This window comes from Dicentrarchus labrax, unplaced genomic scaffold, assembly GCF_905237075.1.
Source record: "Dicentrarchus labrax unplaced genomic scaffold, dlabrax2021, whole genome shotgun sequence".
Classification (NCBI taxonomy): Eukaryota; Metazoa; Chordata; class Actinopteri; family Moronidae; genus Dicentrarchus; species Dicentrarchus labrax.
The window spans coordinates 23896262-23911882 of record NW_026136715.1 but is presented as its reverse complement, the minus strand read 5'-3'; the positions used below and the strand labels follow the sequence as shown (position 1 = coordinate 23911882).

General features: G+C 39.2%; 1 protein-coding gene across 4 annotated transcripts in view; it reads right to left on the bottom strand.

The window, feature by feature from the left end:
• Positions 1–15621, bottom strand: part of LOC127377316 (vitamin D3 receptor A) — a 73718-nt gene that overhangs the window by 9117 nt on the left and 48980 nt on the right. For all 4 annotated transcript variants that reach the window (XM_051425068.1, XM_051425069.1, XM_051425070.1 and 1 more), the window contains 5 exons: positions 10900–11084; positions 8059–8158; positions 6856–7033; positions 4224–4375; positions 306–422 (listed from right to left, as the gene is read on the bottom strand). In XM_051425068.1, coding sequence (XP_051281028.1) covers positions 306–422; positions 4224–4375; positions 6856–7033; positions 8059–8158; positions 10900–11084 — 732 coding nt within the window. The remainder of the gene's footprint in view (positions 1–305; positions 423–4223; positions 4376–6855; positions 7034–8058; positions 8159–10899; positions 11085–15621) is intronic.

The following is a 15621-nucleotide window of genomic DNA, read 5'->3' as shown; positions in this document are numbered from 1 at the left end:
TTGATTATGTTCCTTTGCTGTTTTCACCTTGTCACTGCAAGCTCACAAATGTGAATTCCCGACGTAACTTCATACTTTAATCTGCTGAACAGGACGTCTTCCAGGAGAAGCTTTTTTCAACCGTTACTGGCAGCATCAAAAGAGCACTGATGCCTGGGTGAATCGAGGTCAGCGAGCAACACAAACTCTGTGCTTAGCAGTCAGTCAATCTGCTAACAATCTCACTCTTAAAAAACAAAAATGGCTCAGCTGGAAATACACCTACACCGCGAACACGCAAACGAACACACAAACACAGGCAGTACCTGGGGAGAGCAGGCAGATGGCCATGAGCAGCACGTGTTCCTCCTCGTGCAGGTTGAGTTTCTTCAGTCCAACCTGGAACTTCACCAGCGGCTCCAGCAGCTCCAGAGTGTGACCCGCTGTGGAGGACGACACAAACATAGCGTCAGGTCTCCAGAAGCATCTTCTCACGCTAAGACAGGACTTATGAATGCAAACACAATTTATGCAGCGGTGGGCTTCGAGGAAGAGCCATTACTCTCTGTGTGTGTTTATACACTGTGGACAGAGAGCATTACTTCCTGCCCTGCATGTGTGTGTTTGTGGCCGCTTTATTGCTTCCATGAAAATACCTGAAGTCAAAACCTCCTAGTAATGTGAAAGTGTGCGTAGAAAAGCAACGTGTGTGGGTGATCCTTGTAGGACCGTTATATAAGGTGGGAGGAAAGAAAATAATCACAGCTGTGTCATCAGCTCCAACAATGAAAACTTCTCTCTCCTTGAGTGTGTGTACTTTTGTGGTTTACACACACGGTACAGTAGTATATCAGTTCTTCACAGCATGGGGATCCTCATGTTTCCTGGAGACAAGATTTAAAAAAGCTCCACAATTCATCCGGCCTATTATCGATAAAAACTCCATGAAGTCCTTGCGCCAGTTCTCCATACTAAAACAATTTGGCTTACGTTGTTTCCAGTTCATTAAAATTATCTGTTTAGCTGATAGAAAAGCCAGGACAATAATACTTTGTACAGTTTTGGGTTTCCATATTCGCACCTAATACACAGGTTATCGGGCAGGGTTTTATATCTATGTTAAGGACACGTGACAAGCTTTCAATAACATTCAACCAAAACCTCTTAACAGGAGGGCAGTACCACAGTAAGTGCATTAGTGTACCCTCCACCTCACAGCCATGCCAGCAAGATTTGGATAATGTGTTATCAAATTTATTCAGATTGCAAGGTGTAATGTAAACTCTGTGTAATATCTGTATCTGTATAATTTTGTATCTGACACACTTTGACACTTTTGTACACCCATATCACGTTCCCATTGTAATTTAGTTTTGGAGTTTCTGTCAGGAGCAGCAGAACATAATAATGTATACATTGCTGAGACTGTACCTTAGCAATTCCCCTTAATTTGTTTTCTTGTTTTTTTATTCCCTATCTCTTTGGAGAGTAAAGGTTTCATGACGGTAGATATGACAGAAATTCTGTATCTATCAGTCCAAATTGTAATTTTAAGTCATTAAACAGGATCATTTTGCCATCACTAATTACTTGGCCCAACTGACAACTTACTTTATTCTTAAGAGGTTTACCTCCTATGTTAAACAAGGGATTATTCCACAGTGGACATGATGGTAACGATGTTCCACTAAAGTTCAAACACTTCTGGAGAATTTTGACTACATCACATGAGAGCTGTAAGGCTGGATTATTAATTCTGGAAATGGCTCTGGGATTATACCATACAACTGTTAAGGTTATGCCTTTGTTATAAGCTTTGAAAATATTTTCCTCAAGCCACTCCCAACTGCCAATCTCTCTAACACCGGCATAGGCCCACTGCAGGGGATATCTAGAGTTAAATGCTATATAATATTGGTATATATCTGGAAGTCCTAATCCTCTTTTAATTCTTGGGTTGTTTAATTTTTTATTACTAATCCTAGGTTTTTTGTCATTCCAAAGAAAACCAGAGAATCATTTATTTATTTCCTTAAACCAGCTAGGGGGAATTTGAGCGGTATAGAAGACATGAGAAAAGCCAACCTTGGTAATATGTTCGTTTTTATGACTTCTGATCTTCCCCAGAGGGATAGAGGTCCACCTTTTAATGTCTTCCCTGACTGTTTTAAGAAGTTCTGGTGCATTTATATCAACAATTTTGCTAATTGGAGATCGCATTTTAATTCCTAGACATTTTATACCTTGGGGGGTCCAAGTGCTTTTATCCAATTTATACATACCAGGCCAAAGCCATATTTAGACAACACATAAAAAAGATACTTCCATTCCACTCTTATTATTATTATATTTATTAATATTATTATTACTCTTACTATTGAAGGCTTTCTCAGCATCCAGCGACACAGCTATGGCTGGGTGCTAATAAGTCTCTGCCCTAGCCATTACATGTAGAAGCCTCCTTATATTATTTGATGCCATGCGACTTCGTATAAAGCCTGCTTGGTCAATATGTATCAAAGAAGTTATGACATTATCCATTCGCTTTGCAAGGATCTTTGCAAATCATTTGTAATCACTATTTAAAATACTCAAGGGTCTGTAATAACTCATTTGCAAATGGTCCTTGCCTGGCTTAGGAATTAAAGAGATAGTTGCTTGGCGCATGGTTAATGGCATGGATTGACTGATTAGTATGTAATTGAAAAGCAGCGTTAAAAGTGGTATTAGCCTGTCTTGGAAACATTTATAAAACTCAGCTGAATAACCATCGTCCCCTGGTGTCTTACCAGTTGACACAGATTTAACAGCAACTCCTTTGATTCCCTTCCTTCCTCACTGAGGGTTGGTAAAAATATGTTTCTGGAAAAGTCTTCCATGTCATTTTCACTAGTGGAGCAGTCTGATTTATAAAGCTTACTATAGAACTTTTTAAAGACTTGATTAATTTGGTTTTGGTAACAAACTAAAGACCCATCCTCATCTTTAATACTTGTAAGTGACCGGCAGTTTTCTTGCCGAGTAATTTACCAGTAATTTACCAGCCTTGTCACCGGCCTCAAAGTGTCTTCGGCGTAGTTGAAAAAGAGCAAATGCATTTTCTTCATGTAAAATTGTTTCTAATTCTGTTTTTATAATCATCATTGAGTTCTTTAATTGAGAGTTATCTAGGTCCAACATATGTCTTGATTCTAGGGATTTAAGTTCCTTACTCAGACCATGCTTCCTTGCGTTTTTTTCCTTTTTCCTAGCTGTTGAATAGCTTACAATCCAGCCTCTGCAAGTTGCCTTAAAGGCTTCCCATACAGTCTGAACTGACTGGACTGATTTAAGATTAATCTCTATATACTCCTGTATTTTTTCATTTATCATAGACACAACATTTTTATCTTTCAGCAAAGAGTTATTAAATCTCCATTGTTTAATTTTATTGTAAGTGACGGCAGGGGTAAAGAGTACTGACAGGGGAGCATGATCTGAGAGAATAATATTATGTATTTTACAATCAATTACATTGCTAACCAAGGACTGAGAGAGAAGCAAGTAATCAATCGGGGAATATGAGTTATGAGCGTGGGAATAAAAAGTATATTGATGTTTGTCAGGGTTAACAACACGCCAAATATCAGCTAGCGCAAGGGAGTTCCGTACTTCTGTTAAGGCATTTGACTATGCTCCATCTGTTGGGAGGGGACGTCCAGACCTGTCCAGCAGAGCATTACTGACCATGTTAAGATCCCCGCCCAGTAGGATGGGGTCACTTGCCATTTCTGACAGCACCAAGTTCTATTTAGATTAAAAGGTATTTTGTCCAGTATAGAGCATTACTTCCTGCCCTGCATGTGTGTGTTTGTGGCCCCTTTATTGCTTCCATGAAAATACCTGAAGTCAAAACCTCCTAGTAATGTGAAAGTGTGCGTAGAAAAGCAATGTGTGTGGGTGATCCTTGTAGGACTGTTATATAAGGTGGGAGGAAAGAAAATAATCACAGCTGTGTCATCAGCTCCAGCAATGAAAACTTCTCTCTCCTTGAGTGTGTGTACCTTTGTGTTTTATCACTGCACTGTGGCCTTCATGGAAACTGAGGGAGGACACGACGAAAGAGAGGAATGGGTGTATTGAAGAGGATGTGTGATCAATAAGCAAGGTCTCTGACGTGCTCTGTGTGCTCAGTCCTTGTGTACGTCTAAACATGTTGCTAATGTGTTAATGTACTGATTCTGCAGTTAATTTGTTTCACCAACCCTTTGTAACATCATTGATGCAGTATTTAAAGTCGGGTCCTCCGCAGCTCCAGGACATGTCCTCCAGACTGAACGACTGGTTTGAACGCAGCATGATGATCTCAATGGCACTCGACTTCAACAGAGCGATCTGGTCTTCTGCTGTCAGCTCTCTGGAAGGCAGTCACAGATACAGTGTGTTACTGTATTGTAACCGTATTAATGCTTATAGTCAGACACTGGCATTGTCAGTTTAGCGCTCTGTTCACAGATAGGATTTAAGAGAGTCATGGAAGGTGTCTTTACTTCCGCTTCTTTATTTTGCTTTTCAAGTTCATGGACAACTGCAAAATTGTTATTGTTATATTGCACAATACTGTAACAAGACACTGAAGTACAGAAATACCAATGATATATTGGAGGTAGTATTGCAACAGTGTAACCATTATACTGTCTCTCCACCAGAGAGCACTGACAAGTTTAGTTACATTCTATACATATCTTGGCCATCTTAAAATTAAAAAAAACTAAATAACCGAAGGGATTCTTATCAAAAGCATTTGTTACATCATGTGTTTACGTTAAAAGATGAATATTGGCTGATGTTGTTAACAGACTATTTCTTTTTTTTTTTGTCAAAAAGTTCCACATGACCAACATAAACACAGCATGCACAATGATGAATATATTATACAGTTACTGTAGCAACAGAGTGTCCAACTCAGGCTGTGTGACCATTAAAGCGCACACACAAGGACAGCACACATTCAGACATTCTGTGTCATCAGCATGCTTAATACTCCAAACATTTAAGCCCCCTATATTTAGTTTAATATTTAGTTTACACAGAACTACAGTCTGTGAATCTCCACACAGCGACAGGTAACTTTAGGAAGAGCATAAGTCTTCACCAACACTATCATGGAAAAAACTCTAATGCACTTAAAATGAACTCATCACTTCACAATTTATATACTCAGGTTATATGCTTTTTTTTTCTTTTTGTCATCTCAGCTCATTATTTTGTGCTAAACAGAATGTCCTGTCCTACCTTTAATTTTTTTGTTTCATTTAAACAAGTTACAAATGTGTAAGAACATGCAAACATGGAGTTATTCCAGGGAAGAACTGAATATAGTTTGAATCACAGTTACAGTATATGAGGCACAGATAGAAAGTAGCTGTCATTTTCATAATATTTATCAAATGCAAAGACCTGACTTAAAAAAAAAATTATGACAATTACCCGGCAGTAAATGTGCTGCTATTAAAGGCCACAAATGCTGTTGAAAGAATTTATTAAGAAAGAGTGGAACACAATTTTCAAGAAGTGCTTTTTCAAATTAGGACCCAGAGATAATTCCCTGAGGGTCAGAGGTCGGAGTTAATCTAGAGATCTGGGATGGGAAACACCTCTAAATCAATGCAGACCTGCATGTTGTCATATCTTTGCAGTAGCTTGTAGAAGAACAAAAAATCCCAGTCTCTTTTATATCCTCATGGAAACCCCCTTAACACACAGCTGAGACTCAGCTCCAAACACGCATGTAAATATTAAGCTGTCTGCACATCAACAATTATTGTCCTCATTTCCATTTCTGTTACAGAACATGCAAACACACGTCTGCATTATGTATATCCATACTGCAGATATGTCTTCCCTATTATTTTATAATACAGTCTCTGTGTGTGCATACATTTATAAACTTAGCTCTCAGCTCAGCGTGTCTTCATAAAGCTGCAGTCTGTTCCAGCATATTCTTGGAAGAGCTTGTTTGTTTGGGAGTGATAATAGCATCTCACTTTACCCAATAATCTCCCTCATACGTGTAGGCAGCAAATCAATGTGCTCTGCACGTGGGTGGGGAGCTCGCTCAGGCTGCTAGCCTTTGGGTCTGTACGTGCTAGTGGTTGAATGCAGCAGAATTTTACCAGTGAACAGAGGTAAGAGAGTTGAATGTTCATCAGGAAAGGAATATGATTTATGGCATGGGAGGATTTTAATGTATATTGCATATCAATATGAGAGCCCTTCTGAGTCAATGAAAGGTGTTCCTGCTCAACTCTAGGTCGAAGTAGGACACTCACAACAGACCATTAAAACTATTTATTTATTTAAAGTTGCATTACTTTTTTAACCGATTCATCTGCACAAATGCGCAATTTATTTATTTGTAAAACATCAGAAAATAGTGAAAAATGTCCATCACGAGTTTGCAGAGCCATCATCAAACAATATTATTAAAGACAAACAAAAGCAGCAAATCCTCACATTTTAGAAGCTCGAACCAGCAAATGTTTGGCATTTCTTATCGACGAATGACTCAAACGATTAATCTATAATGATTTATTTTTCCTGTCTATCCACTTATCATTTCAGCTCAAAATTAAATTTGATCAAATCTTTCATTTGAGATGCATTAACACTAAAACTGTCTTGATATTGTGATAAGTGATTTATTGCTGGTAAATTAAAATGGAGGTCTACCAATACTAGTTACAAGTCATTTATTCTTAACGCCCCACTGTGACATATTCAATTCTGACCTTGTTAACTCCTTGGATAAACAAAGACACCGTGCCAGACAGGAACGCATGCTGGTGCACTGTTTCGAAAGTCAAACTCAATCACTGTGGTGTGTGTAGTTTGTACCTAAAGCCTGGGATCATCTTGGCAAAGCCTATGACTTTCTGGATGCTGTAGGAGACAAGGTCAGCCAGGTGGGGCAGCATGGAAAGCTTTGTGTCCTCCTCACTGGAGTCTGGACTGCTAGCGCCGTCTTGGTACATCATCAACAGGCTGCTGAAGTTCATTTTGGTCTCCACCGACTCTGTTTTAGGAGGGGAGGAAAGCGAGGAGAGGGGAGAGGTAGAATAAGGAAGTGATTACTGTGAAAGGAAGTATTTCCTTGCACTCATATACTCTACTCCTGGGTTCCCTGGGTCCATTAACAATGAAGATTTAGTTTTGAAGCTAAAATGAGCAATATTAGATATGAGAAAAATGAAATCTAAATTTAAAACAAACTCAGACGAGTAGAAATATAAACAGTATGGTGCAGTGTCTGAATTGGACCAGCACCCTAATTCAGTACAACCCTAACCCTAAACACAGACAGTGCTGTTTTCTTAGCGTTAAGCTAGCTATGTGTTTACATGGAGACTCAAATATGCCGGCATTTAGGAGTACCTCAACAGCATTGCTGTACACAGACTACACACACTGTAAAGGGATGTTCTTTTTAGGCCATTATTTCACAACTTATATTATATTGTCTACACTGAAATGGTGGAACAAATGTGACATTTTTGTATGAAAGGCAATTTAAAAGCCTTTGGTTTGGCAACCACAGATCTTTTCAGACCTTTTTAGGCCTATTAATATTCTGCCGCATTCACAAGTAACAACATAAAATACGTTTTTAAAATTGCATTAAGCAGTCCCAATCCTGGCAAACTAAGTTGGATATCAGACCGTTCCTGACCTGAGCACGGCAAAGAAAATACACTAAGCTCTTAGCAAACACATAACAAAACAAATTAATTTCATGGGATAAGTTCATCAAGTATGCATAGACATGTGCTTGTTGCTCAAGAACACAAGTTGAATGGGTTGTCATTGGTACACTAAAACTGAATGAAAGCAGAGGCACACAGTGGGAGCAGAGTTACTGCCTATTTTTGTTTGTGTGTGTGTGTGTGTGTGTGTGTGTGTGTGTGTGTGTGTGTGTGTGTTTTTTTTGTTTGTTTTTTTTAAATCAATGGATCTCTTCATGACTGTGTCCTCGGTAAAGTTAACCCTGAAGCATGAAAATGGAACAAGGACATGAAGAGAAAGACTCTTTGTGTATCTTACCAGGTGAGTGGTTGAATGAGTCAGAGGAGGCATCAGACAGAGAGTGAAGGGAGGCGGCTCTGCTGGCGCTGCGTGTTACTGGGCCTTCACGTACTGGAGGCTGCGGATACACACAGAGAAACAAACATTAATATACTCACTGTAATACTTTGACAGCTCAGCGCACTGCCGGGCTCTTCCTCCTCCTCTTGGGGGCCAACTGGAGCTTAGGAATCAAATCCTGTACGAATAGTCACCACACACCAGGAGCCTCACCAAGTTGCTGGATATGTTCTCTTTACTTTAGCTGATGTTACACATTTGAAGGGGTTGTTTGAGAAACATGAGTTAAAAAGTTAACATTTAGGGAGCTCCATAAAACCAGAAGTAATTACTGTAAATGTATTGGATTATTCTTATCCTTATCCAAAGATTCAAGTTAAAAAAAAGGTATGATATTGTGTGTTTTTTTTCTTAAATAGAACAATTGCTAATAATTTCCAAAGTTTGTTTCTTAGTAAGTTAGTTCCTTAGTTTTTTTTAGACAAACTTGAGTTCAGTTTTTCAGTTCGAGTTTTGGTTTATTTTTAGGATTACTTCATCTGGCCAGGTTCACACTCAGACGCCCACAGCTCAATATCTGGGAAACTGAGTTATTACGTATCTACTACTCAACTGGAGTGTGGTTATGGCTGTCTGCATAGTGTCTGCTAAATCACAGACACATGGAGAAGTGTTTTGAGACTTTCTCAGATGTTCCATCCAATCAGTACCCCCCTCCCCCCAATCTAATTTACTCTGGAAGACCCAATTGTTGTGGTCGGCAGAGAGAACGTGGTCTAAAAGTATCAAGTTCATGATGTGGAGGAAGAAAATACGACGCCGCTGTCGGACAGATAAACGCCTCTGGTGACTCGTGTTACGGGTGTCAAGTAAATTGAAAACACACACAGGAGATGGTGGCTGACGTGTTGGTCTGCAGTAAATATGTCTGTGGTTACAGACATTATTTACAGCTATCCCAAGATAAGTGATAGACCGATTAATCGGGCCAGTTATCTGGTAATTTGAGATAATCTGCATCAGCCGCTCATGAGGCCGATAAACAAAAAATGTCTGTAGACACATCTGCTTTGTCTGTGGCTGCTGTGGAACAATGTGAGTTTTGGGAAGTAGTGACAAAAGTTAGTTTCAAGCCCTTCAACTCTCATGCATCCTGCTGTAATCTAATCTAAAACCATTACTGGCTAGGATTAAATATATATATTTGTGTAGAATAATGCAGTTGAGTGATGTTTCTGACATACTGTACCCTGTTCTACCTTAAATAGCATGTTCTGAAAATCTGATTGTAATGTGTTATACCATGGCCACTGGTTAATTTACACATAACTAACCCTGATCTCTTTCTGATTTAAAGATCATAAAATATAGATCCTGAGCCACAGGGACTAAAGGTCATTTGGATTGCTAGGCAACATCTAGCTGGACAGGAAGGGGTTCACAAGGCTGGGCTCAGTGAGTTAAAATCCTGAAGTTTTGGAGAGAAAGCTAAATGAACTGATCATTGTCAGAAAAAGGAGAATAACATTACATTCTGCTAGATTATATTAAAACTAGAGAAGGTGCATCCCTGTCTTTCTCATGGCGTGTCTACACAGGAGGTGGTGTTTCAGCTGCGTTTTTTAGTCATCTGTCTCACATGTGTCTGTGGGAACAGATCTGCTCCTGTTTCAATCAGTAGTCTAGAGTCTACAGTCTACACTTTTTATGCTATAGGAGTATAAATTTGAGTAAATAAATGCGGATGTCACTCACTATTTGTGACTTCTGCACATCTCCTTATTCTCTGTGCTGTCTAGTCCCCTCCTGTCTCTCCTTTCTTGTGCAGCTGTCCCTCGGACTCAAGTTATTAACTTCACCATGGCTAACATGATTTCGGTTCTCTATTTAAGTCTCCTAAAAACCTGTGGTTATGGGCGCCTGGATAGCTCAGTGGGTAGAGCTGGCGACCCTCGACCGAGGCTGAATCCTTGCAGCAGTGGCCCAGGGTTCGAATCCGACCTGCGGTCTTTTGCTGCGTGTCATCCCCTCTCTCTGCCCCGATTTCTTGTCTGTCTTCAGCTGTCACTATCATAAAAGCCCCAAAAATATACTTAAAAAAACCCCAAAAACCTGCAGTTAGTTGGTTTGGACAAATAATGCGAAGCCTCATTGTTGCCGTCTTTGCTTATAGTTTAAAACTGATGCAACAATTTTAAAGTACAAACAAAACCCCTACATCATAGGTGTGCATTTATACTGTGTGCTAAAAGTTAATATGCACCTTCCAGTCAATCTCAATTCTCATTGGCCACGGTATAAAGTAACTGCTAGAAAAATCAAACATGAAGAAGTGGCAGTCTTTCCTGGTGTTTAAGCTATAATTGTAGCCTACTTCAGCCAATTACAGTCATGGGTACAAACTAAAAGAGAGAATCCCAATGTCTGTAGTGTTGTGGTAAACCAGTGCAGATGTTATCCATATCCTATTATTACATTTTTATTTGTTTGAACATCAGTATTTAACTTCCAAGGAATTTAGTTTCTCAGGTGGCAGGCTGTTGACTTGTAACTACACTCTTTCAAGTAAGCTGCCACCATAGAAACTAAATGTACAAGTGCGTTTCGTTTCTGTATCAATTTGCTTTTTACTGAAGAATGCAGTAATATGGCCTGATGCGGTGCTTCAGGGAGCCTTCCCTTCTGTTGCATGACATCATGACCAGCTCCACCCATCTTCATGGTGGAGAACAAAGTGATTTTGGCTGCACCACTGCCAGTGTGGTTTTGGTAAAGGGTGAAACTTTGTACTGAACTAACCCTGAAGCGGGAGAAGTCAGAATAGGAGGCATCATAGGTCTTGTGGTGAGCTTCCACCAGGGAGGAGATGATCCTGGCCTGCTCGTCGTTCAGACGTGGCCTCATGGCCTCCCGGGCTGCCTCCTCCTCTTTCCTCTTCATTATCATGTCCTTCTTCCTCTGAACCTCCTCGTCTGTCAGGATGACTACAATAGAGGATAAAATAGGGGATTAGTAAAAAACGTTGCAATACATTTTGAATGTGTTTGTGTGCAGGTTATTTATTTTAGTCAAAGATTGTGCAGCCCAAAGAGAAGAATGAAAAAAATAAACAGTCAAACAAATAAAAATTAGCATTGAATACACCTGATATAAACATTAAAATCTGTATTTTGGAATTCTGGAATGAGAAATTTGACTTTTTACTTGTTGTAATTTATCAAAAAGAAAGGATTTAAAGGAAGAGGTAACTCTATTAACGTCCCAAATATCACTAAGATTTGTAATTGTACTGGGTTCCTCTCACTGTGTCTAATTTAGTGAAAGTACAAAGTATACACATGGTGTCAGACACTGTCATGGCAACACACTCTTTACAACATCAGCATCACAGTAGTGTTACACTAAGGTAACAATTTCAGCAATTAGAGGAGCGTGTGAAGTGTGTTGTTGTTTGGGCCATAATAAGGCAAAGGCAGGCGAGAAGGTTTTCAAGCTCATAATAAAATATTAGGGATGCACGATAATTATCGGGCCCAATACATTATGGGCCGATAATGGGAAATTTCTATCATTAGAAATTATCCAAAAACAAAATAAATTACAGCCAATAACTTATATTTTATTTTGAATTATTGATGGCCTTTATGTTCTATGAAAGCCTATGTTTTTGAGCTTTTTAATGAACGACTAGAAAAATAAATGAACATTGAAGAGTCAGAACTGTTGTTTGTTGTTGTGTTAACAATAGTGATGTCAGTTGTATTTGGTTAGAACAGAACTATGGAATATTAAATGATCCATCTTTGCTCAAAACATGTCAATCTTTCCTACCCTGGGGTGTGTAAAAACTACAGGTAATAAGCTACTTCTCTTTTAAATACCAAAATATAAAATTATCGGTTATCAACCATGAGAAGCAGGTATCGGTTATCGTATTGGCTGGGGAAAAAAATAAATCATATTGTCTATCCCTATAAAATATTAACATTGTTGCATCAAATCCTTTAGTCCATTTGTAATAGAGTGTCTCATACTGCTTGTTGTCCTCTCCTCAAGGTATTTTCTTTTGATTAAACCAGGTACTTCAGTTTGAAGAAAAAAAAGGAAAGAGGGAAAGTGAAACTATGAGCCTCACAGAAAGGAGAGCAGATGTTGTACCACTTGAAGTATTGAGGTCAAGACAATTATTAAAAGCAGTTTTATTAAAATATATGTTCTATATAATAGTCTTTGTTCAGTCACAGCATAATAGGAGGAATGTTCAAATCCCAAAATATGTCCTGAACTGGCTACGATGACAGGAATAATGAATTCAGTTTTAGGATGGATTGTGGAAGTGCTACTTGTCAACAGTAAAACAAAGTTAGCTTTCAAAAGGCAAGGGAGCTGTAATGTAAGCTCCAAACATTTCCATCCCAGGTTACATGAACTATACATCTTCCCAGTTTGGCACGCAGAAAAGGCCTGTCATGTCTGCTTCCTTCTCATACAGCTGATGCGGCGAGTGTTGGATGTTTAAGTGCCTTTTGCCTTATTCATGCTGCAGAGTGGCACAGTGGTGCAGAATGGATTATACATACTGTTTATAGTAACTCTTTTAGGTTTGACTAGAGGAGGGGTTCTTTTGGGAATTCCTGGGTTTGCGTGCCACTTCCACATGTCTTGGAGCATTACATTACTTTGTAATCTTATATTCACAACACTCATTATTTATTACAGATCACAAAAGATTTATATCTCTCTCTTTTGGATTCAAACCACAATCCACTTCGAGACAAAGAAAAATTATTGTGCATTTATGTTTTTATATTTTTCAATAATTTACCACTTTGGCCATAATAAAATGTCACTGTTGTAATGAAATCTATTACATCTTTAAAGTTGGTTTGAATAATTTAAAGACAAACAATGCTAAAACAATGTCTCCATCTTTAAGGCACACGGAGTAGGATTTGTCAGTTGATGTTTGAAGTTAAACCGTCCTCCCCGGCTTACTGAGAGAGAGAGAGAGGGTGCAAAGGAGGTCGAGCAAGCTACAGAGTGAATGAAAAGGGGGACTTTTGGCAATATTATAGTACAGGCAAACCTCTGCCCTCACATTAAGATGCCGTTATTGGGAAGAATTCATGCTGAATTAGTGTCAACCCGTCCTGTCGCTTTACACATCGACATTAACAACAGACCAGAATGGAGCAGAACTGGAAAACACTGGCATCCCTGCAGTGAAAATAGGGTGTGAATGACAGAATGACTGACGCCAAGCAGTGATAAGTAGCAATTTAATATGCACTGAAAATTCAGCTGTGGTGGGTCTGCCATGAGTGGGTGAATACAGCAGCAGCACCGAGTAAGTCATATTAGCTACAGCACCTCAGTCTATTGGCTTTCTAAAATGTCTATTTTAACTCACACTGCAGGCCGAGTCCCAGGAGGTCTTTTTATGGCTGGTATCTCAGAGCCCCCATGAGATCTACCAAACCCTAAACCAGACAGCCACTGTTAGTCTAACTGCTCTACTTTAAACCGTTGATGTGGTGAAGCTATTTTCAGCACGCAGGCTGGCATCACACCATTGCACTCCGTACACTATTTTGACAATATTTTTCTTTTCAGCAAAAGACTGAGCGACAAACATCTGGATGTGTGTTGTTGAGTGGCCACTGATGGTGTGAAACAGGAAATGTGCTTTGCCTTAAGAGACTTTATAAAATGAAAAACAGGCGGCTCAAATGTGTGGATGTGACATCTGTAATGAGGTGGTCTATAAAAAGTAATTCTATGTTACATTTACATACACAGCCAGTTTACTACTTATACTGAAACATCTTTAAGCACTATGTTACTGTCATGGTTTTAATTGAGTTTAAGTAGAGCCCGAGCCAATAACTGAAATATTCTTTAAATAAGTTATTTGTTTCAGAACACAGACTTCTGGATGCCTCTGCATATTCATAGTGGTGCACAATCCACATAGAAAAAGTTTAATTCATTCCAGCTCAAAAATTAAATATATCAGTCGGTCTGTAGTTATAAGATTATACAAATCCAGAAATACAAATCATGCATGTAAAAAAAGCCTGTAAATGGTCGTTATAAAGGCACAAACTGAACAAACCCAACCACATACATGGCCATATATTAAACTTTCAAATGTTCTGTTCAGGTATGCAGTTGTCAGCTGTATGTTTTAGAACACAATGTTTCTGTTGAGCACAGAGAAAGAAGCAGGAAGAGTGTTATGTCATCAGTGTTTGATGTCATTGCAGACAATAAGAACACATACAATCCCAGCATGCACAGGAAACTGTACAGTTATCACCAGAACAAATATTCACCACAAAAGCAAACAAAGACACAATATCTGCTAAACCACATTTCATACCTTCGTCGCAGCATCTAGCAAGTTAATTAAAGAACAGCACTGAATGTCAAAATACAGTTTAATAACATAACAGAAAATTAGGCACTTCAGTGGTATTTTAAAATGTGTAATCTTGTCATCAAGATCTGAGACCTGGCTCTGTGGGTCACTGTAGTTACTGCTGGAGTAATGCACTGACCCCTGAATGCCTCGGCCCATATTATCCTTTTTACTCTCTGCCGCAGTGACCGATTACCCATGAAGCGCTCAACTGTGCAGACAGACAGACAGCATGACTGCCAGACAGACCGCAACTGCCAAAGAGAGACAGGCCCAGAGTCATGAGGTCACAGCACGCGCAGATACGACGGCAAGTCTGACACTCTGGCAGCTACAGAGAAACTATCTCACTATTCATGCTTTACTGACATTAAATTTAGCTTCATCAAATGATGCTATTTGCTTAGGGTTGTAGGCATGGCATGTACCGTTTTTAAGAGATAGAGACCTTGTTCATGCAAGCTGAATGCAAAAAAGCTCCTTACACTCTTTTTTTTTGTCTTATACTGAAAAAGCTGTAAATCTCTTTAAATGATCTTTTAACTTGTTGAACTGTCTTCATCAGTTAATACAGCAATGTCTGTATAGTTTACCTGTTACCTATTCCTAAAGTTTCAAGTGGCAAACTACAACGTTATGCCTTTACAATGGCAAGCACACATTTGAATCAAAGGAATAAACACACCAAATAAATACATACTTTGTCAGTAACTGCTAAATTTAAGAGACCAATGAGCACTTCATACTAAATACTGGTTGTTTTCCTGGAAGCTGTAAACAACTATATTTGAAGTGGATTTTCGGTGATTGCACCCTGGATTGCAACCACAGAAGTGGCGTTACATAACCGCATAATGTGGTGAGTACGACAACAACAACAACAACAACAGTTTGGCTACACAGGCTTAAGAAGGCAACTAAATGAATTTGACTGCTTAGCTAACCAAAGGATTTACTTGGCTTTCATCTCTTTTGACCCACCGTCATTAATTAGGCCTTGGCTGTGCTCCAATGTCCATCCAGTCCCAAGCCAGGAGCGGACTGCCCATAACCACTCCTTGTGGTGAGGACATCCAAGTATGCAGCCTGAAGACCAATCA